At 36.4% G+C, this 26842-nt stretch overlaps 1 protein-coding gene across 1 annotated transcript; it reads right to left on the reverse strand.

Moving 5' to 3' along the window:
• Nucleotides 1–391: 391 nt before the first annotated feature.
• On the reverse strand, nucleotides 392–23188 carry LOC119987655 (mediator of RNA polymerase II transcription subunit 23). Its single transcript, XM_038832575.1, has 22 exons — nucleotides 23087–23188; nucleotides 22955–22998; nucleotides 22156–22255; nucleotides 21043–22017; nucleotides 19576–19810; nucleotides 17276–17493; nucleotides 16812–17019; nucleotides 14690–14970; nucleotides 11244–11327; nucleotides 10598–10692; nucleotides 8967–9129; nucleotides 8621–8866; nucleotides 6023–6193; nucleotides 5792–5905; nucleotides 5568–5693; nucleotides 4928–5076; nucleotides 4427–4667; nucleotides 3560–4331; nucleotides 2959–3140; nucleotides 1186–1289; nucleotides 846–1087; nucleotides 392–713 (listed from the first exon to the last, which is right to left on the reverse strand). Exons 1-21 carry the CDS (start codon nucleotides 23186–23188, stop codon nucleotides 886–888), a joined length of 4812 nt encoding a protein of 1603 aa, XP_038688503.1. The 3' UTR covers nucleotides 392–713; nucleotides 846–885.
• Between the last annotated feature and the right edge of the window lie 3654 nt (nucleotides 23189–26842).

A 26842-nucleotide genomic window follows, 5' to 3' on the forward strand; every position in this document is an offset into this window, starting at 1 on the left:
GGGTCACTTTTGAAGTAAACATTGTGAACGTCGATATTTATTATAATGGGTCCTATTTGTTCCCTAGGAATAGGATGGAGTGGACAATGAGGGCACCCACTGAGGTTACTAGTCATCATGCTTTCATGATTTGCCATTGCCAATTACAGATCTTGTGAACTTCACTCTACCAATATTTGGTTAAGGTTCCTAGGCATATAGGAAGAAGCTGTTTTTTTTGGGTCTGTTTTTTCAAAATTGTCATTGGAATACAAGTGAAAAAGTTGAACAATATAAGAAACTGAGATGAGAGAAAAAAAAAAAAAAAAAAAAGAAAGAATATCTTGTCTGAAACGGACATATCCCTGCTGTGTCCGAACACAGTTTGAAAAAGAGATGCAAACACTGTTGCTTAATTAAGAGGAGCGAGGGCCAGACCATTTTATTGTCTTAAAAACTAGTGCTCTAGCGAATTGCCCAGAAACTTACCTGGAGGATGTTGCAACTGGCGAGTCTATATTTCTCAATACAGTTGGATAGTTCCAACCCTCCATTAACATGCATTGTACATCAAGGATAAACTTACAATCAATGTTAAATACAAAATACAAGTGTCTTTTGCATAAAGGACTGTGTCCGGCTTTTGGTTGACTCAGGGAGTACTTCTAGATGATTAGCAAGCTCACTTGCTTTTGAGAAAGTTACAAGGGAATCCGGCATGGTCCTTCTGGCTTCTGCACCAACAGTGGACACGAGCTTGGGAAATTAAAAAAAATGTACCGAGTCTTAACATGCATTAATGCGGGGGGGGGGGGGGGGGGGGGGGGGTACTCATTCTTATGTAAAAAGCTCTAACTACCACTTACATGCAATGATAAGCTTTTGAGAAATGCTTGACCTGAACAGTCAAGAGGCATTCTGGACCAGCTTTGGGTGTGTAGCAGCATATATTGAAGAATTCATATCCGGTGTTAAGTGAGAAAGAAGATGTGCTACATCTGGACGAAGAGTTTCAGCTGCTCTCCCAAAAAGAGCCAGGATCTCTGGTCTGGGCTTGCTGTTAGCTTGAACAGGCCCTCCCTGCCCTTCATAGTGGACAACGTGATGGCTGAATAACACAAGGGTCATAGAAATTTAAGTGCTTCAGAGGTAAAACTAGAGGAAATATATATTCTTTCTTCGACTAAAGGCTGAATGCAATCTTACAGGAAATCAATGAGATCTGCTATCTCTGATGCCTCAAAGGGAGTTGACGGCTGAGAGCTCCTCCCCAAAACATCCACCATTGTATCTAAAAGAAGTGCTAGAGTCTGAAATGAGGAAGGGTAAATTTCAACATAATTTAGCAAATAGGGTAACAAAAAAAAGAGAGGAGGAAACACTTCTTGTATAAGCTAATCTAACCAGGAACAAAATGCTCAAGACATAAGCATAGAAAAAAATCGAGTCAGTTTAATTATTAGAGGGCAAGCCTCGGCGTATGTTAACGTTTCGACACGTGACAAGTTTAAGCCATAGAAACAGCCTCTCTGCAATAATGTGACAAGATTGCGTAATTGGTGGTGCAGGATGATTGTACATTGATACCATTTTCTAAAATCTTCTTTCATCCAAAGAATAAGATAAATGCAACATTTTTTCAGCGAAAGTAGGAATAGGAACAGGAAGTGGAGCAATTTAGGCAAATAAGAAGATAATTTTTTCTTGATAATTTTCCCTCTTCTTAATGTCTTGTCTAGGCTGCATTACCACGTCCATCATTGATTTCTGACACGGTAAAGATCCATAAGCATAGAACCGAAGCTATACATAACATGTTATTTTGCATGCACAAACAAGCCCTGGGAACAGAGTCACCTTGTTCTTCCTCTAAATAACGAGGGATCACCATCAGAATTCTCTTAACTTGTGCCTAGATTCTTCTCAAAGATCCCAACTTTTTTGAGAAGATTCTTGGTTAATATCTCAAAGCTAGATAGAATTTAGCTATTTTTCAACAACATAAAATAAATAATCATTTTGAAAGAAAATTCACTGCTCATACATCCTGGGGAATTCCTGCAATCCTACAAGAATTCTCTCTCCATCTTCCTCCCCAACCCCGCTAAAAATCTCCTAACCAAAAAATAAAGTAATAGCCCTTTTATTAGCATAAAAACAATAAACACGAACAATATATCCCAATGCCGCTTCTGTGAAGAAGTTGACTCATAGTTAAAAGCATAAAACTTATAGATTATGTACACTGAAATTGAAAACCTACAGTTACATCTTAACACATCAAAACAACAGAAACAATACAATGAAAAACAAAACCAATATAGCCTGAATAAACTCTTAACACATCGATGGATGAGAAATAATGATAACATCAAATCAATTACACGATGGCCAAGAATACACAAGAAGAACCACCACCGTGTGCAAGCACCACCCATGGTAGCTGTTGAGATTTGTTACTTTGTTATTCAACCTAATAAGTTAACTTGTTGGGTTGGGGCATTTCACATCATTTATACATATTCTAATACTCTCCCTCACGTGTGGGTTGGGAAATCCGACAGCCCAACATGTGCATAACAAACGAGGCCCAACACTATGGCTACTCTCACACAAAGTCTCACTTGGGGCAACAACAAACACACACAAAGACCCACACTTCAGGCAACAACAAATGGGGTTTGGATTGCAGAAGCAAAGGTGGGAACCCAAAACCTCCTGCTCCGATACCATGTTGAGATTTGTTACTTTGCCATTCAACCCAATAAGTTAGGTTGTTGAGTTGGGGCATTTACACATATTCTAACCGTAGTTTTACACCTTCAGATATTTTCGTTTGCCATTGCACACAAAATTTTGTTTCAGCAGCGAAGAAACAAAATAAATATAACAGAGTCTAGCATTGTGACATTGCATTTGATAAATATGAATAGAAAAAAAAATACTAAAAAAAGATGTAAGAACGATTGACTTTCTGACCTTGTGAAAGAGAGAATGAGCATTAGCAAGTCTTGGTAGCAAGGGACCCATGATACGAAATGCTATTCTCAACATTGCAATTGATGTAACTGGCCTGAGATGTTTGATGATAACATGCGTCCCTTCTAACCATTCTTGTGGGAGGTTACTGAAGAAAGAATGAAGCAATGCAACTATATTACCTGACAAAATAAGATACAGAGGGTCAGGTGTTCAAAAAAAGAGACAAGAAAATATATTAGTTGACTTAATTGAAAACTGTTGAATAAGATTTTTGGAAGAGTGAATACAAGCTTCAAATCTCTAAATGATAGCTTACATTCAGCTTATCAGCTACACATTGTTTAGTGATGAAATCTGCATCCTATTAGGTTATTATTCATTTATTCCAACCCATACTCTGTTCAGGTTCTAAATACTACACTGCATAATACTTAGTTTGCTGCAGAAATTCTCCCTTAATATATTAAAACTTTAAGCTCCTGAAAACAGGAATACCGATTTATTATTAGACTTCAACTAAAGTATAATTGTTCCTGGGCGCAAAAGCATTGTAAGGTTAACTAGAAAGGGGAAACAATTGCTACAGAGAATAGCATACCAATAGCAGTTGAGGTATCATCCTGAGCAGCCCAAGTTGGATCTAACAAAGCATAACCAACAGCAGAATCCAGCTCCCCAAGTGACCTTTTCCCATCAGTGAGCCACCAAGTTTCTTTTACTATACGTGCTGTCTCCATGTACAGCTGCAAATGGAAATCAGGAGGGAGCTGAGCCAATAGAAGCCCACAAGCTTGGATCAGTAAGCAAGAGAGTTGTTGGCATGTATAACCACTTCGCGAAATGAAGTTAGAGGTGCTAATCCCAGGGACTGCAGTTGATCTGCTTGCGTTCATGGAATCGGTACTTCCTCCCGAGGGGGATGTTGGTAAAACTGAACCTTGCCCAACACCACTTGGAGTTGCATGTAAACTACTGCTTGATTGAATCAACGTTGGTTGTATATTAACAATAATTTGAACTAGGCAAGATACAATTTGGGAAGCTGATACTGGCAGTGAGAGCAGTTCAATGACTGCTGTATCAAGAACTAGCTGAGTATATGTCCCCGGGTCTTGGATTTGATAAAATGCTTTTTGACCCTCTGATGTATTTGTTTGACCTGGCTGGAGTGTTGCAGGATTTTTGCTATGTGAAGCACGCACTGAATTATTTGAAGCATCAACCATTGAACCAGATTTTGCATTGCTACTCAATGGTGGTATCACATTAATAACAAGACCCAACAAAAGAGTTGCAAAATAGTCTGGGGGTGGACATACGACAGGGTTTTGCGAACTGATATGCTGTGGGAATGACTCGGAAATTGGGATCTGAAACAAACTTCATGTCAATAAGCCAGTTGTAGGAAAGATTACATTCTGAATGAAAATTAGTAATGAAAGGGAACATTGAAGAGAGACAACACCTTGCCGATGTCGAGTACACTCAATATCCTCACTATGAGTTTCCCCGGAAGATGACCATAGAAATATGCAAGTATATCACGAACAAATGTGAATCTTAGAGGGTGGTATGCTAGAAATTGAGAATACATGGCCAGAACTCGATCAGCTGGCTCTACGGCATCATTTTCAATAAGCCTATAAACAATTAAGGGGATAACGGGAAGCAAGCGTGCTGCAATATCATCAAAGAACGTTGGATACCTGCAAACCTTATATAATCAGTGCAAATTTCATCTTGGATTTGTTGATCTCGTCATAATTGTCATTTTTTGTCATAATCTGGTCAATGCGAATCTGCTTTTTTACTTCAATTTTAAAGAAACGTGGATTAAAAAGTGGAGGCTTTTAGTTATAATTAGATTGATAACCTTAATATTAGCACAAAAATCAGTTCGCACAAGGAACAAATAAAAGTTTAGCAGATTTTGTTTTTTGAACAGCAATAATTTAACAGATATAACCTTTCCTTCCATGAGAGATGATTCCCAAGAGCCTTCTGCAATTCAAGACGCTTAAACACTCCTGAATAAAGCCAATGCTCTGGGGGCCCACTATTCATGCAAAATAATTTAACTCGTTGTTGAAGCTCCGGCCGGTCAAGTAGACTGATCTGCGACATCATACGTTATGTCATTGACACTTTAGTACCAACACAACTCAAAAGCATCGATTCTTAAGTCTCCAAAGAAGTTCATGTGACCTAGTGGCGGCCAGCTCCTTATATATGCACAATTGCACAAGGTACAAGGTTCACTGCACCCCCGGTCCCCGCCAACACTCCACCAAAAAGAATTAAGAATAGAAAAGAAAATAATATAATAGTATCCTGAATAAACCAAACTCTATCCCTAAAAATATATATTTTAGTGTCCTGACAGCTAAAATCAAGAGATACCCAAGTCTCAGCACACCAAACAAGTTAAAATCAGACAGGATTTTGAATCTATCCAATATCAACAGACTTCTTCAATTTCCAAACAAAAACCCCAAGAATGAAATAGACGACCATATAATTTGCATGTGAATAACCATTTTGAATGAAAAACACAGATCAATATAATACGCCAGAAAAAAACAAACTGAGCTTCTTAAATAGCATACCACAATATGTAAAGCATGCGGATCATCATCACGATCAATAAGTGCCAGCAGTAAAATATCCACAGGTAGCAATTCATGAGTCCAAGCGAAAAAAGTGAGGTTTGCACAAGTTCTTAGTAAAATGTCCTGAAAAGATGAAAACTACATGAAAGTTCAAAAATAAACAAGAACAAGGATCTCCCCACACAGATAGTGGAATACAACCAAGCACCCAAGGGTAGAACCTGTAAAGAATGTCCATGTCTGAGTTCCATGCTAAGTTGATGAAGAATAACGTCCACCATTGTGTAGATATTAGCTGTTACTTCTTCAGGAGAGAATTCTCTCAAAACATGTGCCTGAACCCACGCCAGGGAAACAGATTGTTTCTATGAGTTGTCTTGGGAAAGATCTAGCAGATTTGCATAAATTAATATCGTAAGATCCACCAACAGAAAGAAGATGCCAAATCATACCAGGTTTGCACTGTTAATATTTTCAGGGTGTCCGTGCATCAGTACCCATGCACCAGCACACAGATATCGTCGATGCTGAGGAAAACTATGACTGATATATGTCACGACATATGTCGGATCAGCAGATGGTGAGAGCAGCTGGTTGCATTGATTAATCACAGTAGTTTCAGCCTACAAGAGGAGAGCAAATGAAATAATATTCAATCAATTCTCAAGGAGATTGAACTAAGAAAATTTGGTGTAAGAAAAGCTATATGAAAGAGCAAAAAAATCAATAGGTTCATTCCCTCCAAAATTAAGGTGGTCCAGATCTCACAAGTTTCTCTTTACGAGGCTTATATGGGTTGTTACCAATAATACCATACTCATCTATCCAGGTAGAATTAAATTCGAAACTCGTCTTTAGGTCATTTTATGAGGGAGGAAATGCTCTAGTGTTACTATGACATGATGTACATGCGTCTAAAGATTACCCCTGGACTATAATTAAAAAAAAAAATCAATCACAACCTATTTCCGTCTCCACAACAAATATATTTATTGTCATTATCATCATCAATAATCATTGAAGCCTTTATCTCAATCAAATGTTGACTACATACATCCATATGAGTAATTGGTGAGTGTTAACATATTGGGCCCCTTGTCCAACCCCTTAAAAGGCCTATTAGGAGGTAGGAGGAAACCCTCATTTAAACCACACACCAGCCCTCTTTCCAACCGATGTGGGATACTCAACATCCCCCCTCACGTGTGGGTTGGCCCAACTCCGAGAAGCCCACCACGTGAAAGCCCATCGCGTTGGACTGGCTCCGATACCATGTTAACATATTGGGCCCCTTGTCCAACCCCTTAAAAGGCCTATTAGGAGGTAGGAGGAAACCCTCATTTAAACCACACACCAACCCTCTTTCCAACCGATGTGGGATACTCAACAGTGAGAATCAATCACTAATCTTCTTAATCATTCATTCCACAGTATTTGAATGATTAAATTTGGCTCCACAATAGGTTAGGCTTTTGGGTGAAATGACAATTTGACATGCTATCAAAACAGAGGTCATGGGTTTAAGCCCTAGCTTATGTGTCCACCTACCCATTTCTTAAGAATTATCTCCTAATGTGGGCTTCGTGTGTCCCTAGTATTAGACTTTGTTAAATGTTCACGTGTTGAGCCTTCCATTTGAAGGGACTGTCTGGCACACAGGTGAGGGGTCAGGGGAGTGTTGGAGTGTATTTAAGTTATCAAATTCGCCTCGACCCAATAGGTTAGCCTTTTGGGAGAAATTACATGCTTTTAGGATTAGTTGATGGTGTAGACGTGGACTTTATAGGATTAGTATAAGGAAGACATGGACTCTCATCCACGTAGCCTATATTGGGTGAACCACATAAAATCTTGTGTTTCTGTTGTCTCTCTTCTTAAATCTTTTTGCTATTCGCTTTTATTTAGGAAGGTTAATTCCTAACACAGACGTCTCTGTCTCGTAGCTCTCAAAGCCCTAAAGAAGTTGAAAGTGTCCCCATTGATAATTATGGAAAGAGAAGTCAAAGACATCCACTTTTTAAACTGCCTCTTCCAAACATCATTCATATTTTTCTCCACATCAAGATTGTAAATGATTCTTTTTTTCTTACTTTCGAGCTGAACATCAACAATTCATTGGAAATCAAAGCTTCATCTTGCATAAGTCTTGGGGTAAATGGATAATGCTCAACTCTTTCATAAGTGAGCCGAAACTAGGCCTAATTTAGAGTGCTCATCAGGCACATGATACTATCATTGCAGTTATTGATATTGCCAACCCGCTTACCATATGGATAAATATAATTTCGAATCCTTTGGCGATGCATCATTCCATATAATTACATATCCCATATTTATTTATTTATTTGGTAAATTGCTTTCTGCTTATTTTGTTTCAGTGTTACTTAACAAAAGCCTTTTAATTATAATGCAGTCCTAGCCAATCACATGCATGAATTATGTATCAGAAAAACTTCCAAATCAGAACAAAATAAAAACGAAACCAAGAAAATAGCAGCCTCACGATACATATATCGTAGGTCGATTAAATTTCAAAGGAAGAGCATAGGACGACTATAACTTACAAGTGATTGACAACTCTAGGTTTTTTTACTCTTTTCATTCTAAACTCCCAATCAATATGTCCATTCATAGCCCCCCCCCCCCCCCCCCCCCCCCCCCCCCGGGGGGTGTTTTCACCACTACATACCTAATCCTGCTTACATTTACAGCCTTCTTTGAACTGTCTTATTTATAATAAAAACTACACAAATCTCATTCCTTTTATTTCCTATAAGTCAACACAAATTCTCAATCTACTCTATTCCATTTTAGTCTCTTACATACAATTTTTCCTCTCAATCAAATATACCTATTAACTCCATCATTTCATGTTAAAGGTCTAATTTTCCAACAAACAAAACATTTTTTTAATTGTACAACGACCCATCCAACTACGTGCAGCCTATTTCCTCCATGATCAACCATCAACAAAAGATACAAATCAGCAGAGCAGATCTAAGATAGTAAAATGGATGCATCAAAATAAGGACACTGGTTCTTAAATGCACCTGCTGCCATGCTTGAATAGGTAGGACTCTCTCATCTATCCTCCCCATCAAGGCATCACGCAGAAGTGGAGGAAAGTAGCGTAGAGTCTTCTCCGACCAGGCATGCTGACTAGTTGCCAGTATTTGGTCCAACATTGCTTGGAGGTAAATCATCTGATCGGCATCAGAAAGCCCACGAGTTTTAATGATGATAGCAAGAGCAACTATAGTTATTCGATTCAGAGTTTCAGTAAATTCTGTAGGACCCTGCAAACATGATAAACACAATTATTAGCTTAATCTAGCTTTAGGGAAGAAAAAAAACCAAAAGAAAAAAGAATTTCAGTGTGTTGACCCAAGCCTCTACCTTCCCTTCTCTTTTCACCGAGAAAAAGTCTCTCAATGACAAAATAAGATTCATGCAAAGGTTTTCGGCCAATCTAAATACTCGATGGTCTCCGCGTTTTCCTTTCAATGTTGAAATTATCTTTGTTACATCATACATCAAGGATTTGCTCTTTCCTTGGTATCTACAATAAAATAAGAAATAAGATGTTATTATACATCGTGATTGGCCAACAAGTTTAGTGCGAGAATTGGAGCTGAAGCAGCAACCCTTCCACTCTAGTTAAAGTTCTCATATTTGTAAAGCCACTGCATTTAGAATTACAGTTCTAGAGGCAAATCCATGGAATTACATTTTAGGCTAAAACACCTTACTTCAATTCCATCGTGAGAGGTCCAGAATCTATGTCCAAGTTTGGAATGGAAGCAATGAAAAACATAATTTATAAAATATGGGGCGTACGAAGCATGGAAGCAATTGCAAATATAGCAAGAAACTTAGCAACAATTTTTTTTCGGTAAGTAAGAAACTTGGCAACAATCCAATAGAGAACATCAGAAGGAATGACAAAGAATCATTCAGAAAATTTCATTGAAATTGTAATAGAAAGTAAAATAAAAGCGTCCTATATGTGATAATGTACCAAAACTATCCTATACAAGTCCAAATAGATTTCAGAACCTATTAGATGAAATTTCAAATAGTTTCCAGAACACGTCCCTTAATATTTTTATATGGTTCCCCAAACATTCTAGACGTTTCTTTTTTAAAAATAAAATAAAAATTACGTTTGGAATGGCTTCAATAACATTTCCTCAAAAAGCCAACCCAATCTCAGTGTCCCATTTGAGAAGAAGATTTCTTGCCTAGGACATTTCCTAAACTAAATTCAGTTTCCTATTAACTATGGTTCAATATTAAAGTGCAAGAATAAAAAAGTAAACAATGCACTCGTTTTATGGGATCCTCTACATGTCTTAGCTGTTATTATTTTTCTTCTCACATTAGACTATTAATAAATCAGCCACATTAAAAATTATTTTGTAGTGCCCTATGTTTTGGAATTCACAGTTTATTACGCATTAATTATAATCATCCTCTAATGAATCATAGTCTTAAATTAGCTTTTGGTTCAACAAAATGCAGAGTTCTAATGAAGGATCTTCCCCTCCCCCAAATTCTTCTTAAGATGCCAATGTTCATGTTTGTGTTTAAAACACAAAGACAAAGAAACTAGCATTTCGAACCCAATTACTTTCAAGTCTTCTTGGTGCTGTTGCAAAAAACTTATTCAGTTATTCTCCATACAAAGAAAAAATTAGATGAATATTTCAACACACTGAGCTTGCGGTTTCCATGCCATAATGATTGTAGTAAATGCTATGTTCTAGAGTATTTTGATGTTTTTAATATGAGTGTTTATCTCTTGCCTTGTACCTCGGGTGGCACCCCTTTGATGCTATTACCACATCCACCAGAACAATATCAATTCTTTCATAATCTCCTTAAGCTATCAAGTATGTTGGCTTTCAAGAAAATAAGCTAATTTCAATACTTCATCCAAAACCATCACCACATCAAGAGCGAATTAAATACACTAGCCTGGGAGTACAGCAAAGTAAATACACCAGCCTGGGAGTACAGATAATTACCTATAGAGCGGAAGCAGTCGATAGTTGATAATTTCAAGCACCAAAAGAGTTACACTAGGCTTGCTCAACAAGGATGGATTCCTTTGTGCCAAATGCTGCAGAAACATTCTTGAGGTACAATACACGTTATCAACGAAAAAAATGGAATCGCGAAATACATTTCAAGTTAGAAAAGGAGAGAAAAAGAGAAAAAAAAAACCAATAATGAACTTCAAGAATCTCCAAGGGTGTCAAACTTTATCATGAAAACAATATCCAAAAAACAAAAACTTGACAAAATAAGTGCCAAAGTCTAGAGTGCTCCCTCCGATCAGCACAAACATATTACAGTCAAATCCCGAATGTAAAAGCATAAGCATGCATCAAAATGGTTTAGTTTTCATAAAGCCGCCATACAATCATTATTACACTGCACAAGACGTATAAATAATTTAAACAGCTGTTACAGACCCCAATTCTACTGTTATCAAAGATCTTCAGATTTCAGGACATATAGAAATAGTGTGCTGAAGCACAATGAATGAGTTACTTAGCTCTCAGCCGACAATTAGTTTCAAGTCAAGGAATGTTAATATATCAGAAGAGTGTAAAGTTTTCCATAACACGAGAGCAATTACAGAACTGATAATCAGGTGAAGAAAATTACATTGAAGTGTGAGCGGAACAAGGAATGAGGTGCAAGAACCAGTAGTCTAGTATATGTCTCAACCATTGCAATACTCGGCACAATCTGAAATAGAGAAGCAAAAGTAAAATAAAATGAGGTAGGCTCTTCACCCATAAAAAAAATTAAAATTAATTCATCTGAAGCATAATATAGCACTAGCATTGTATGGTAATGGTAATAGAAAGTACGTTCTCCATGCTTCTTAAATGAAAAGTTCATCAGAAACAACATGTAAAACACTCTATGTGACTATGTCATGTCATTAGATCAAAATTATATAAGCAAACGCGTGTAAGATATACTACACCCATAACAAGATACTATAGCTTAATAGAAACTTACATAAGTTATTACAAAATTGTTAGAGGAGAGTCTATGGGTCCGTTTGATAGACAATTTTGATAGTAGTATATATGGTAGCATATATTGTGGTAGTAGATATGCTGGACAATAATAGTAGCACATATGTTGTCTAAATGATTGGTAGTGTTTGGTTCTACTTTTGTTGGTAACATATATATTGGGTAATATTATGTGACAAATTACATATAGGGGTATTATGTATTTTAGTTGTAAGAAATGCAAATATAAATAACAATTAATAAAAGAGGATAGATTGGGGATAAAAGTCAAAATGGTCTCAAAATTGTCCCTCCCATCACCATTTTCATTTGACAATAATATTGTCTCAATATTGTCTAGAAATTCGTGTCAGAAAATTGCTGTTTGTTTGACAACTACCATATATGCTACTAACTGCAATATGTGCTAGCAAATATGGCTTGCCAAACGGGGCCTATGTTACTGTCTTTTTTATTAGAATTTCCCATCACACGATTCCAGTACAAATCTATCTAACTGTATCAATGCTGATTCTGATTTTGGTACGCATGGTCTATAATTGATTAATTCGAAAGATTTTTTAACAGAATTTTTGTGATTTATTTCTAATATTATGTCTTAAAAATTGAAACATGGACACAATGAATCAAATATTCAATGTTGCAGCAAAAGAATCACAATCATCAAAACCTTTGTCCCAAGACAGGTATTGAAACTATAACGGACCAGTGGTCAGATATGAAAAACAGCAAACTAGTCTTAGTCCCGATTTGGAACTTCAAGTTACGGCTCCAACCGGTTTTTAATAAAACTGTAAGCCTGTGTACCTGACCACAATAAAGTGTTTTTTTTTTTTTAAATTCAAATATTTAATTTTAAGCGGTTAATGCTATTGACTATCCGAGCCGGTTTAAAGCAAAATATTGTCAAATTATTGGTCTTTTTCGAGGGATTACTAGATCAGCCTTTCACAAAGAGATCATCTGAAACAGGTTTCAGATGTTCATGGCGATGGAAGTAAGAGATTCAAAGCAATAGACGAAGTGATGGGTAGATTGTTCAAAATTCATAAAATCCACCCAATTGTCCTGTAACGATTGAACTCAGAATGCCAATGGAGAATCAATGGTCAAAGATAACAGGATCAGGAGCTGCTAGAAAGTATTAGGGCTCATCAATCAACACGTGGAAGTATGGATGAGAAAAGAGTGCCATCGGAAGACATATATCAGAACTTAGTCAGAAAACTTTGAAGCATTTCACAAGCTGGTTGGTATCTTGCTGGAAGGTATGCATGCAACTGTACTCTTTACTTGAAACAAATTGTGGAAGGAGTAAAAGAGAGGAGCCAAGTAAGAATGTAAGATACAAGAGTTCAGTGAGAAAGCCAGCAATGGTGGAGAGCTGTGATTTAATATCGCGACAAAATTATATCATGGAATGTCAGAGCGCCCACGATTCTATTAATGAAAAATTGGTAGGAAGATTTCTTCGGGATTGCAAAACTGATATGGTATGTTTACACAAACGAAACTAATTGAATCTGTAATGACCGTATGAGATCATACGAGGAATTGTCCACTTTTGGACCATTGGGCCTCATGATTTTACCCTTAAAAGGCGCCTCACAAAGTTAAGGCCAAACCCATATGCATATAAAACAAACCCACTCTTCACATTCTATATGTGAGTCTCACAATAACCCCCCCCCCCCCGGGCACCAGAATTCAAATCTTTGACGTTCCTGTTAACGCCCTACTCACTTGATCCATGGCCTTTCCACAGGCAAAGGATCCCCCAATTGGCTTGGAGACCAGTGTCGTAGTTGCTCCAGCACCATTTGTAGCAACCCGACCCAACATTGTGAGGAAATGTCAGTTTTTGGCCCATTAGGTGTTTTCACTCAGAAGACGCCTTGCAAAGTTAACATCAAGCTCATACACATATAGTATAGACCTATAGAATTTCCTTAAAGGGTGTACTTACACCAAACCCCCCATGCACTCTTCCATTTCGTCCACCCAGATTTAATCCTATTGACTACACTCACATGAACCTTTCCATCATTGTGAATCACAGAACCAAGAAGTTAAATCCTGCTTTCAATTACTTCCTCCTCATCTATTTTAATAGGTTCCTCATCCCCTATCCTACCTTTACTAAACTTACATTTCATATACTCTCAGTCCTACTTATTCAAAATCCTTTAGATAAGGCCTAATATGATCTCATCCACAAAGATAATATCACCCACAAATACCATATACTGAGACACCTAAACTTGGATATGCCTTGTCAGCTCATCCATCACTATAGAAAAATAAGATAATACTCAAAGTCGATCCTTAATGTAGACATATTGTGATGAGAAATACTTCTATAGATCCTCCACTTATTCTAACCTAGGTACTGTTCATTTCTGCATTACCCTTCACCGCATTGATATAGCTAAGTGATACTCTTTTATTTGCAAGGGCCACCACATCACCTCCCTGGCAAACTATAATCTAAAAACCTCTTCAAATTTTTTCTTCATCAATTCTGTCATATTCAGTGGGTAAGCTGAAGCTGGAACCTAAGCCCTAGGCCCCAACCCAAATCAACTGCATGAATAAAACCCAAAGATGTTTTTATCATTCTTAGCAAGACCCCCATGCACGAGATCCAAATTTCAGAGTAGTTTTTCAGGAAAAAAATTCCCACGAAAAGAAACACAAAATGAACTAATATCCCACCAAATTTCACTTTTTTTTTTTGGTTCTCTGTTGTTTTCTATCTTTTTCTCTGGTAGATAATATTATTTTTAGTTATTAGTTTTTTCTGGCGTGAAGGAGGATGTGAACCTTCACCTTGTTTGAAATCCTAAATAGTGACTACCACTAGGCAAAGAGTTTCTTGTTTATGTTGTTCTCTCTATGTACTCTCCCTCTTTGGGTTGCACTCACTTAGTGCGCCTTCCTAAAATTCTATCTTGCATTCAAAAAAATGCAGAAAGATGACTCGTTTTCAAAACATCATGTCTGACTCCTTATAGAGAGGAATTAAAAAAAAAAACTAAACATAATAGGTAACGCAAGTAGTACCTGCCCAGCAAAAATAGCATCCTCCATTTGGTGCATTAACTTTGTCAAGAGGTTGATTGAGAGACCAGATAATAACGACATCGGCAATGGGCTTACATCCCGCATCACCATTACCCTTTCATTTGACTGCATATTTGATCCTGTTAACATTTCCGGAACTCCACTGGAGGATAGCCAATTCATCATTGTTTCACAAGCAGGCTGTGCCATTGTGTAAGACACAACCCAAAACATCCCAATTGATCTACTATCCAAGTTCATGTAATCCATCATGCGCTCCCCTAAATGAAAAGCAAACAAAGTTTTAATAGAAGTAGAAAAAAATCTGAAGGCAGGAGTTGGCATAAAATTGTATTCAGACTGTAAAACGACATATTCAGAAGCCAATGAACTCCTCTGAGAAAGGCTCTTGAAGCAAAATAATACATACACGAGATGAACAATTACAAAAAGACGAGGCTTAACAATGTGTAGCAATGGAGATTTTGTAAAATCCACAATGAAAGAAGGTGACGAAAACACGACGTTGATCTTAATGAATAAAGCCACACAGTAACCAAAATGAAACCACTTCAATCACAATATTTATTATGTCGCCCAAACTAAATTTGAATTAGATTTAAAACACATCTATGACTCCTACTTATTATGAAGCATGGAACCCGTGTTGTTAGACATGTTTTCATTTCAATAGCAACTATGTCCAAAATCAAATTTTCACCAACAACATCATTTTGACCATATTATGTGCAAAGAGTAATTATGCATTCATCCTTTAAGATAAAAGTTGCTTTGTTTTTTAAGTCTCTTCAATTTATCTCTTCCCAAAAAGGAGCTCACATTGTCATGAGACTCATGACCAAAGTTACATGTGATGAATATAAATAAACCCCCTCTTTCTATTCCTCCTAACCCCAAAGCCTACCAGATATAGACAAAGCATTCCCTAAACGAGTTCCTTGAACACCCTTGCACATCACTAAATGGCACGAGATGTTCTGATTCACTCCAGGAGAGACCACAACCATTGGCATGAAAATGCTCACCAAGGTTAATCATGGAACCCCCATTCGCATCTCCAAATATAGTCATTCTATTTTAAAGTGCATTCCTCGATTAGCTTTTGGGAAGAGAAATTAGGTAAGAAGAAGAAGAAGAAACTGAGTCAGTGACAGCCTTCTAACCTCATATTAAAGTGTTCTTGTGAGGGACTTTAAGCAATTAAGGTTAAATCAAGGGTTTTGGATGATTAGAGCTTGAAATAACTTGCTATTAGGACTTTAAAATAGAAGAATCAGATCTTGAATTGCAGGAAAAGTAGAATGAAAGAAAAGATAACTTAAGCACCACACCTAGGGTTCCTCAGCATCACACCAAAGGATGTTGCATCACAAAATCAAAAAGCAAATGCTTGAAAGTAATCTCAAAGGTAATCATTTATCATCGTCATCATTTTTGAGAGGTTACATCCATATTCTTTAAAAACTTCCGTCAAACAATACTAGAATTCCTATAAAGGCTTAGACCTGGTAATTCCCAGAAAGTTTATTCAAATATGCACCCTTGATTTATAGATTGGGATGTGAAGCAGCAAATTTTACCAACAAGCTGGTAACCACTTGGATGCCCAGAGAAAAAGCAAGGGAACTGTTAATGTTATGATCTGTCCATGTCTGGAAAAGGTAAAATACAACAGGGAATACTTTATGAAAAACCATAAAACCAAGGAATTGGCATTTATAAATGGTACAAAGATTAAAAAAATGAAAAACCCTTTTGACTGCATCCTTTGGAGTTTTTTCAGATTCTAATTTTAGCGAATTGAAGAGAAGATACATTATGTGCAACACAAGCAAAAACACTATATCTAGAAATATTTGTGGATAATATCTCATTTGACAGAGAGTATCAACAAAAAATATTGAAGTATATAAGGAAAATATCCCCAGAAACAAATTAAATGCATAAATCGCAAGTAAGAGTTAAAATTCAAGCCAGGGGGAAAACATAAAATATGCCTCACATTAATCAAGTTACTGTTGTTTTCCTCACCAAAATATACATCTTTAAAATACTTTATATGCACTCTGCAGTTACAATGAAAATTTGAAACTAGCTGTACCTTTGTTAACTTGCCTCCACCATTCATCAATTTGCTTTCCTTTCTGAAGCTGCTCATTATTTAGATGTTCTCTGGTTGATGTGTTTAATGACCAAATACGTAGGTTTTGACAGCTGCTAATAAAATCCAGAAGGATGTTCTGAGGATTATTTGGATCAGAGCTTCTTTCTTCCCTGTGAAATGATAAGATCTTTCTGGTTGTCTCCACCTACCGACAGAATTGCAATGCCTATGTTTTAGTAATTTCAAGGTTAAATAGTTTACTTGAGAACTGACAAACAGATATCTGAGATGAAAAATAGATATGCCAAGATGAATTTAAAATTTAATTCCCACAGCAGACCATCATAGGAAATATAAATGTCTTCCTAGAGACCGTGAAAGAATGTATAACACTGGATATAGGTAACAGGTGGAAAAAGAAACACAAAACTAAATCAAACTTGTACATTTCAAACACGAACCTTTCTAGCATCCGTATTCAAAGCACTCATCACCAGCTCAACCCTGATGATCTGTGCAAGCATCCAAGTTACATGATTTGTTCGAAGAATATGGTGATCGCCATCATTAAGGCGTAAAACCAGTTTGTCTATAAAATCAACGAAATCAATGCATCCACTTTTCACAAGAAAAAAGAATGCATCCGAAAAGGTCAGCCACTCCTGCCAGCAATTAATCTCTGCAGTGTAGGACAAGAAAAGGTAGATTAGAAATTAATTTAATGGTATATAGAAACTGAAAACATTCTGCAGTCGCCATAAAACCAATCACATTGGAAGAAATAGTTAAATGATGGTAACTCGACTATCATCATCAAAGTCTTCACTGTCAGCTATATGAATCTATATGAGAACTTGTGAGAATTCACCACATTCTCCTTCACCATTCATTACTATTCAAAGCTACACTTTCAAGTAATCCTATAGAGTGCAGGTCCTTTCTTATCACCTCCTCCAAATGCATTTTCCATCTCTCCTTATTTTCTACATCTGTAGCCAAGACTTTATTAACTACATATTTTATAAACTTAACATTATTTAACTCCCTAGTTTCCTTCCTCGTGTTTGCTAGTTTAAAAATATCATTTTCCCGCTCCTTTGAGTATGTCCTGTTATGTAGAGTTTTGTAAAAAGCCCTCTCCTGTAATCTTCTTCACGTCCCTTTTAGCCAATTTACAATCTCATAACTATCTTCATCCCTCCCTCTCATTTTATTATTTTCTAGAGCATTCCTGTCAAAGAGAAAATTATGGAGTTAAAGGATACAAGGGTAACATTTAATAGTACCACTTAAAGGGTAACAAATCTCTGTTAATTTGTTTGGATAAGGCGTGTAACTGTTAACTTGACATCAGCTTATTGTGTTTTGATATGAGGATAATTATCAATATGTATGGATTAAAAATAAATTGTATGTAGAAGACAATGTAATGCTTGAAAACAGATGCATGACAAATCAAATAAATTCCTTGAGTTATTAGGAGACTTTAGTTTTCATTACTAAAAGTGGAAGTCTTTTACTTGTTTTCTTAATTTCAGTAGGATTAGGTTGCTTGCCCTATATCTAGGAGGATTGATTTTGTGTGCATATATGAACGCATGAGGTGTAGAACTTGTCATTAACAACTTTCTACAATAGAATAAACTTCATTTTCACACTCAGAGGCTTTTCTCTGTTTTTTCAGGTGTATTCTAGATCTGTTTGTGGCAGATTCCAAGTTTTTAAGTGCTAACATAGCTTAGAATTTTTACACCTTCTACTGCGTCAAAAACAAGGAACCAGTTTGACTAACTAGAGTAGTAACTCCCATTGCTCTGCTTGGATATCACTTAAGCAAGTCTCGATCAACTTTCTGTATAATTCATCTTCTTCTTTGCAGGTTAGACAGAAAAATATTGTTAGCTAATGGTACATATGATAGACACATACTGATGTCTTCAACCATAGTCAAAGGCCAAAGTTAGTGCACACTCCTCCAATCACTAATACGGTATTTAAGAATCAGATAAACATATTACAACAAATATAATGATAAAAAATAATATTATAGAAAGTGTTAAGATTAGTTACTTTGTTATTTGATCGAATATGTATAAATGATATGAAATGTCCAAACCTAACATGCAAACTTATTGGGTTAAATGGCAAAATAACTAATCTTAACATGGTATCGGAGCATAAGGTCTTAGGTTCAAAGTTCAAACCTTGATTTCTGCAATTTAAACCCCCATTTTTATTGTTGCCCCAAGTGTGAGCCTTTGTGAGAGCCCCTAGTGTTGGGCCTCATTTGCTGTGCACGCTTTGGGCCGTCGGATTGTCCAGCCCATGCATGAGAAGAGTGTTAGAATATGTATAAATGATGTGAAATGTCCTAACCCAACAAGTTAACTTATTGGGTTGAATGGGAAAGTAACTAATCTTAATAAGTTAACTTGTTGGGTTGAGGCTTTTCACATCATTTATATATATTCTCACATTATTCAACCCAATGAGTTAACTTGTTGGATTGAGGCATTTTAATTATTTATCCACATTCTAACACCCCTTCAAGTGAGGGCTAGGCTATCTGACGACCCAACACTAGGGCTACACTCACACAAGGCCCTCACTTGGAGCAACAAACAACACACATAAGTTAACTTGTTGGGTTGAGGCATTTTACATTGTTTATACTTGTACATTTTCTAACAGAAAGAATACATTGAATCCTTAAAAGAGTTCCAAAAATGATAACATGTATATATAAGGAAGAAAATATTGCCTGAATTTGTCTGCTTCAGTAGTTCGACAATTCTATCAATCGTTGCCTCACAAATCATGTTAGAAGTGAAAACAGCACCAGGAGTAGGCCCTTGAGTGTTATTCTTGTAACAAGGAGCCACAAGGAGCACACGCTTCCACCAGTCAGGTGATGGAGTAGTGCGAAAAGCATGACCTATACAACGTAAAGCTCTTTCCCAGTCCAAACTTCCCTTCTGAATAGAGTTTGCAAGATCCTACAAAACAATATAGAAAATATATTTGACAAAAAAGTTTTTTTTAAAAAAAAACAACAAAAAAAAAAACCTTAAACACCACCAAAGTGGAAATTTGTGTATGCACGTGCCTGCACATATGCCTCTGTAATCTGTAATTGCCATAAGCTTACCACTTTTATATGAAGAAGGCGTGAATTTCAAACAATAAAAAGGTAGACGTTTTCAACAAATAAACAAAACATATAACACATATAAAAGCTCAAAATAATGCATGCATCTAGATTTAGGTTTCACAGCCGCTCAAATCAAGGAAGTACATCACATCAAAATTTCCAATTAGTTAAGCAAATTCATATTGCAACATCAAGAATTCTTTTAGCATCATTCCGAACATGTCCCGCCTCTGCCAAATTCTTCGATATACAAAGGAGCGGAGCTTCCCCCCAAATCCTTAGGTTCCATAGCTTTTCTAGTTTGAATCTTCTTGAGACATTTCTGAAGTTAACCCTTCTTAAAATTTGCTTTAAATTTCTAGGTTCTTATCATAAGAAAAATAGCATAATCTTCTAGATTTCATTTATGGCCTCCATTAAGCGACTAGTCAGAGTAACATATCAATCACATTCTTACTTTTCATCTTTCACAACTTTGTGAGGATGAAAATGCTTTCTTCTCTACCATTCAACTTTACTTTATGTCTTTATCAATATTAACCTAAGCCCACCCCACGTCAATCATTTCCTATAACATAATAAGGATTATAATATATTTTCTATCTTCCTAGATCTCAAATACCCACTTGATCTCCAGTAGAAAAGTAGAATTATTCTCACTAAACAAAATTATGTTTTCATCCTATCAGCGTATTTATACATTATAAGTGACTCTATAATGCAAATTGCTATATTAAGTTATTAACCATAGACTTTAGACCAGTCGTTTTATCCTCAGCCATCCATTGACATGTCAGAACCCTTGCCTATTTATCACTGCATTCTGCAACTTCCCTTTTGGGCAATCGAGTCTTCATATATGTAGGTTACAGTAAATATGCTGGCAAAATCTCAGACAGCTTCTCTCATATGTCTTCAACATAGGAAAGGGAATGCCTGAGACCAAAAAGCACCACAAGGAAGATCTTACACCAGCAATACCGCAGGCAAAAGAATTCCAAGTATTAATTCAATCAAATTATACTATTTAACTAAAACGGAACATTACTCTCGCAGAATTAGATGAAGAGTACTCACCTCTCCATGCAGTGGTTCTCCAAGTATGCTTGGATATGTAATTGGTGAATAACGCAAGTTCGCTACCGCTTCAACAGAAATATTAGGAGAAAGAAGCCGATGAGTCCCAAATGTGGGGCAATGAAGGTGCTGATCTAGCATTTGCATATGCATAGCCACCATATCTCGCCTCCGATGAATCTCCAAGATGAGTGTAAACAAGGCTTCATCATCCGGTATGTTCTCTACAAACTGCACGCCATTGCGCAATAATTCGTAGAATGGCACCCGGCATTTTTCTTCATCAACCAGTAGCCAAATAACATCCAAACAACCGTGCAGCCATTCAATCAGTGCCTTGTCAGGTCTGCTGCACTTTATTGCATCAGGTTCATCAACTCCCTGCAGTCTGTGATCCCAATTGTTCAACCAATTTAGCATATGGTAGAAAACATCAGCATGAGTGACTGGTTTTAAATTATATTCAAGACCAGTTAAAATAATTTTGCAACATAGTTGGCGTAGACTACTTATAGCACTATCCCTAATGGAAAAATTGACTCTTGTTGCACTCAGTTGTCCAGTGCAGGAAATATCAGGTGATTTAACTGGAGATAGAGTTCCACAAGATGATGGTTCAATTGCTGATTGAGCAGGCGATCCAATTCCAGGCACCAAGGGCAATGGAGAAGTAGGATTTGAAGACTGGAAATTAGAAGAGTTGGGGATTGTGCTTGATGATGGCAGCATTCCTGACTGTGGTAAGCTTGTGGATGAAATGGTTGGCATTGCTTGATTCCCTTGACCAACTGAAATTTCTGCTGTCGAAACTGAAGATAGCAGGGACGGCAAAAAAGTGTCCCAGTTAATGTAACCAATAGTGCATAAGCTTCGTAAGGCAAAGAGAAGAAATTCAGCTCGTGGTGCATGACCACTACATTGCACAACCAAAGATATAAGAACAGATTCTGTCACAGCACGCAATTGATCTTGGTCCTGCAAAATATGATACAGCATAAACATGTAAAGCTCTTTGTGGAATACTATTATTGAATGAAATAAAGCTGAAAAAAAACGTAAGAAAGAAAGCAGACGGAACACAAAGCCAAAGAGTGATCTTAATTTAGTACCTACCAGGAACTGGCCCTGAAGTCGCTCAAAATCTATAAGAAACTGCTCATTTCGAGGAGGGAGCTCTCTGTTAAGAGCAACCACGCGCTTCTGTGCCTTGTTCCTACATATAAGTACATACCAGAGAAATTACAACAGAGACATTTGAAAACTAGTCAAGGAATCAGCAAAAGCAACTTCTTTTTATATTCTAAAAAAGTTTATTAAGGGAAACACAAAGAGGGTGCAAGCCAAATCAGGAAGCAATAGAAATATTACAAGAAAAATAAAAAAGCAAAACAGAAAAAAAATCAACAAAATTAACAACTAACCAGGATTAGGCGACACTTAAATATTTAAACTGATGTCATGAAAGAAATTATAACAATACCCAGATAAACCATAATTTTGATGGTGAATTGGCTTTCCTTGATTGCATTTTCATCCAAACAAGAGGGACGCCAATTGCATTGGTATTTCATTCCTTGGCTCTAATTTTGAGCACTTTTGAACTAATATTATTTACATACTGTGAATCCCTTAATATATTTAGATACTTCTCTTAAGGACAAAAACCTTTGTCCCGTTTATTACTTTATTATATCTTTGAAAGAATATCTACAGCTTTTTGTGCGTCGATTCTAGTTCAACAGTAACAAATAAATTGTAAATGCAAAACACGATCAACTGAAGCAAGCCTCACAGCACCAAACTGACTTGCAATTTCACAACAGAGAATAAACACTATAAAATTGACCACAACAAGGAAACATCCAATATGTGCCCATGCATATACATCTATCGCTAGAAGAAAGGCACTTACGGTGGTTCTCGGACTAAATCATCGGGTTTTGGGCGGCTGCTTCTCTGCAGGAGAATATCGAGACTGTGCCTTAACTCTAATTGATTAAGGAAACAGTAAAAGAAGTAAAATTCAGAAATAAAATATACTAACTCCTAAGTAGAGATTGAAGAGATCAGTAATGGCAGCTCGCGCTGGGTGGAACTGATAAGCACGCGAAGTTGCTGCCGCCCCGACTCTTTGGCTTTGATCCATCTTTGTGCTGCTTTCAGTTCATCTGTCCGATGACTGAACGAGAATTTCGGTTTGGAATCGACACAAGTGAAGAGATACCACTGCGCACAGAGAAAAGTGGGTTGGTAGAGGACCCGAAATGCTTGCTGCTGTGGACGAGAAATTCAAAACGTTTCATCAGAGTTATCGGGCAAATGGTAAAGTGGGCCTGGGGCTGGGCCAGGGCTGTTGTCTTTCTCTGTCCGAATTGGAGCTCAAATTGTCTGTTCAATCTAGCCCACTCTTAAGTAGATTGTGACTCACCTAATAAGCCCGGTCCAGCTCAGCATCTCCATTCTCCCCTTGTCTGTATAATTGGTCAAACTGGTCAAATACAGCACCAAAAGTAGAGATTTTGATAAAAGTGAAGGTGCATTACTATCTTCTAGGATCTGAAAAATTCAGAGGCTCTCAAAAAGTAGTACATATGTGCCATTTTTATAGCACATAAAGTTACTCTAAAATTATTTTAATAATATTCATCCCCTCTCTCCAAAATTCTCCTCTCATCTCTCGTCTTTTTAATGTGAAAACTTAATATTTTAATTTAATAGAGATTTAAAATAGAGATATTGATAGTCTGACCGCAATTTTGGTTGAATAGAAATGATGTAGATTAAGAAGTGGTATTTGAATAGGTAAAATAGAGAATTGGTTAAGAGACACTGACGTGAATTAGCTAAATACTTAATATTGATTCATGTATATAGACTTTGAATAGCCAAAGTCTTCAAAACGTATTTATAATATTAATTATCATGTCTAAACTTTTGTCGTCAAAATGTTGTATAAATATGTGATTGTTGTAAATAAAAGAATTTTCAATTTCAGGATTTAAAGCAAGAGAGAGTAAGAGACAAGAAAGATAGTTTGTTTATTGTTGCAGTGTTTGCTCGTATCATTTACAGAGACACCTTGTGTCTATATATGGAAAGAATATCAACTATTTTCTCAATATTTCCTCATATTGTAATAATATTGTCACTTCTTTTTTGCATATGGGTCTCTCATATTTATGTTGTGGGGCATCCATATGTGATCATGCATTTTTGAGTGATTTATAATACTCCCCTTTGAATGACCACATACACGAAGAATGTGCCTCGTTAAAACTTTTCTAAGGAAAAACCCAGTGGGATAAAAATCTTAGTGAAGGAAAAGGAGTACACCATTCTTGTATAGCAACTTTGTGATACCAGTGAGAAGATTGTCTCGTTAAAACCTTGCCAAGAAAAAATCCTGTGGGGAAAAAAAATCACTGATCGAAGGAAAAAGAGTACAATCCATACCACTGTATTCACGTCTTTACTCCCCCTTATTCAAGAAGATCTTTGAGCTGTTGCATTCCAATGATATAGACCAACTTCTTGAATGTTGCAAGTGACAGTGCCTTGGTGAATAAATCTGCTAGATTATCACAAGATCGAATATGTCAAATATCTATATCACCACTCTTCTGAAGGTCGCGTGTAAAGAAAAATTTTGGAGAGATGTGTTTAGTTTTATCTCCCTTTATGTATCCTCCTTGGAGCTGTGCTATACATGCAACATTGTCTTCATACAAGATTGTTGGAATACTCTTAACTGATTGCAGTCCACACTTTTCTTGAATATGTGAAATCATTGATCTTAGCCACACACATTCCCTACTAGCTTCATGAATTGCAAGTTTCTCGGAATGATTAAAAAAAGTTGTTGAAATTGTCTGCTTCACTGATTTTCAAGAAATAATAATATTTCCATAAAGAAATACATAACCAGTATGAGACTTTGCATTGTGAGGATCAGATTGATAACCAACATCTACATACCCAATTAACTGAGACTTTGGATCAATTGAGTAAAATATACCCAAATTGGTTGTACCTCTCAAATAACGTAGAATATGTTTAATTCCATTCCAGTGTCGTCGAGTAGGAGCATAACTAAATATTACCAGTAAATTAACAGCAAATGCAATATTTGATCGTGTACAATTGGCTAGATACATCAACGATCAAATTGCACTTAAATATGGTACTTCTGGATCAAGTAATGGCTCCCCCTCATCTTGAGGTCGAAATGGATCTTTCTTAACATCAAGTAAACAAACTATCATTGGAGAGCTCACAGGGTGAACTTTATCAATATAGAATTGATTCAATACTTTTTTAGTATAAGTGGTTTGATGAAGAAAGATATCATTGTTCAAATGTTCGATCAGAAGACCAAGACAATATTTTGTCTTCCCAAATCTTTCATCTCGAATTCTACCTTTAAATAATCACTAGCTTTAGTGAGCTCTTCAGAAATCCCAACTAAATTTGAATCATCAAGATAAACAATGATTATAACAAATCCGAATTCTGACTTTTTAATAAAAACGTATGGACAAATCGGATCATTTGTGAATCCTTCTTTTTTTTTTTTTGATAAACTGACTGATTTTATTCAAAGAAAATGAAGATAAATACACGTAATAGGGATAAACCCAACTAAACCAGTCAATCGCACATCAATATGACAATAAGTCGCCCACTATGACTAATCGGTTGTACCAGGTATTCACTTAATCGATTGTATCACATGCGCCAGGATTGTTTCAACCCATATAATGAACGCTAAAGTTTGATTGAGCATAATCCTTTAGACTTTGCTTCACGCAAATGAAATCCTTCTGAGACTCTCATATAGATATCACTATCTAGTGAGCCATAAAAATAAGTTATGGCAACGTTCATAAGACGCATATTCAGTCGTTCAGCGACTGTTAAGCCAATTAGGAATCTGAACGTGATTCCATCCATGACAAGAGAATATGTTTCATCATAATCAGTTTCAGGTCTCTACGAGAAACCTTGTACTACAATTATCACTTTATAACGAGTAATTTCATTATTCTCATTTCGCTTTCGCACGAATACCCATTTGTATCCTTTTGGTTGTACATCTTTTGGTGTCTGGACTACATGTCTAAAAGCTTCTCTTTTTGATAGAGAATTTAATTATGCTGTCATAGCTTCTTTCCATTTTGGCCAATCACTTCTATATCGAAATTCATCAACAAATTTAGGCTCAGGATCCTCATTACTTCTGGTAATGTCTATAGCAATTGTATGAGCGAATACATTATCAACAATAACCTTACATCTATCCCAACTGTCTTCCTGAGATATTGAGCTCTCATTATTATTATCATCAGGTACCTGTATCTTTTAAGGAATTATTTTTTCAGAAGGTTAGGGATTAGAAAATACATTCCCTTCAGGAGTAATCTCTACAGGAGTATTCTCTACATGAAAACTATTCTCTTATGGAGCAATCATGTAATGCTTTGTTGTGAGTCATAATTCTAGAACAATAAAATATGGCATAAATTACTTATTGATGTAATATAATTTAAACATATAAATGAATAAAAACCTTGAAATCATTGTCACTATGGGGATTTGATCCCGACACTTTATAGCCGCAATCTGAGATCCCTACTACTCGGATTAACGATTCCTTGGTGATATTATTCTATTTCAATATATAATATAGCACATAGAATTTTTATTTAATTATATGATTATATTATAGCGCGCATACATAAATTTAAATACAACACACTTGGATAAATAACTATAGTTTATATGGATTTACCATTTGGATTAT

This window comes from Tripterygium wilfordii, chromosome 3 (assembly GCF_013401445.1).
Source record: "Tripterygium wilfordii isolate XIE 37 chromosome 3, ASM1340144v1, whole genome shotgun sequence".
In the NCBI taxonomy this organism is placed as follows: domain Eukaryota; kingdom Viridiplantae; phylum Streptophyta; class Magnoliopsida; order Celastrales; family Celastraceae; genus Tripterygium; species Tripterygium wilfordii.

Coding starts and splice junctions, on each gene's coding strand:
- LOC119987655 (XM_038832575.1), bottom strand. CDS start 23,188: ATGGATCAAAGCCAAAGAGTCGGGGCGGCAGCAACTTCGCGTGCTTAT. Junction 17,494..19,575: donor ACTGAAGCAGACAAATTCAG/GCAATATTTTCT, acceptor CCTACACTGCAG/AGATTAATTGCTGGCAGGAG. Junction 1,088..1,185: donor GCAGATCTCATTGATTTCCT/GTAAGATTGCAT, acceptor TGTGTTATTCAG/CCATCACGTTGTCCACTATG.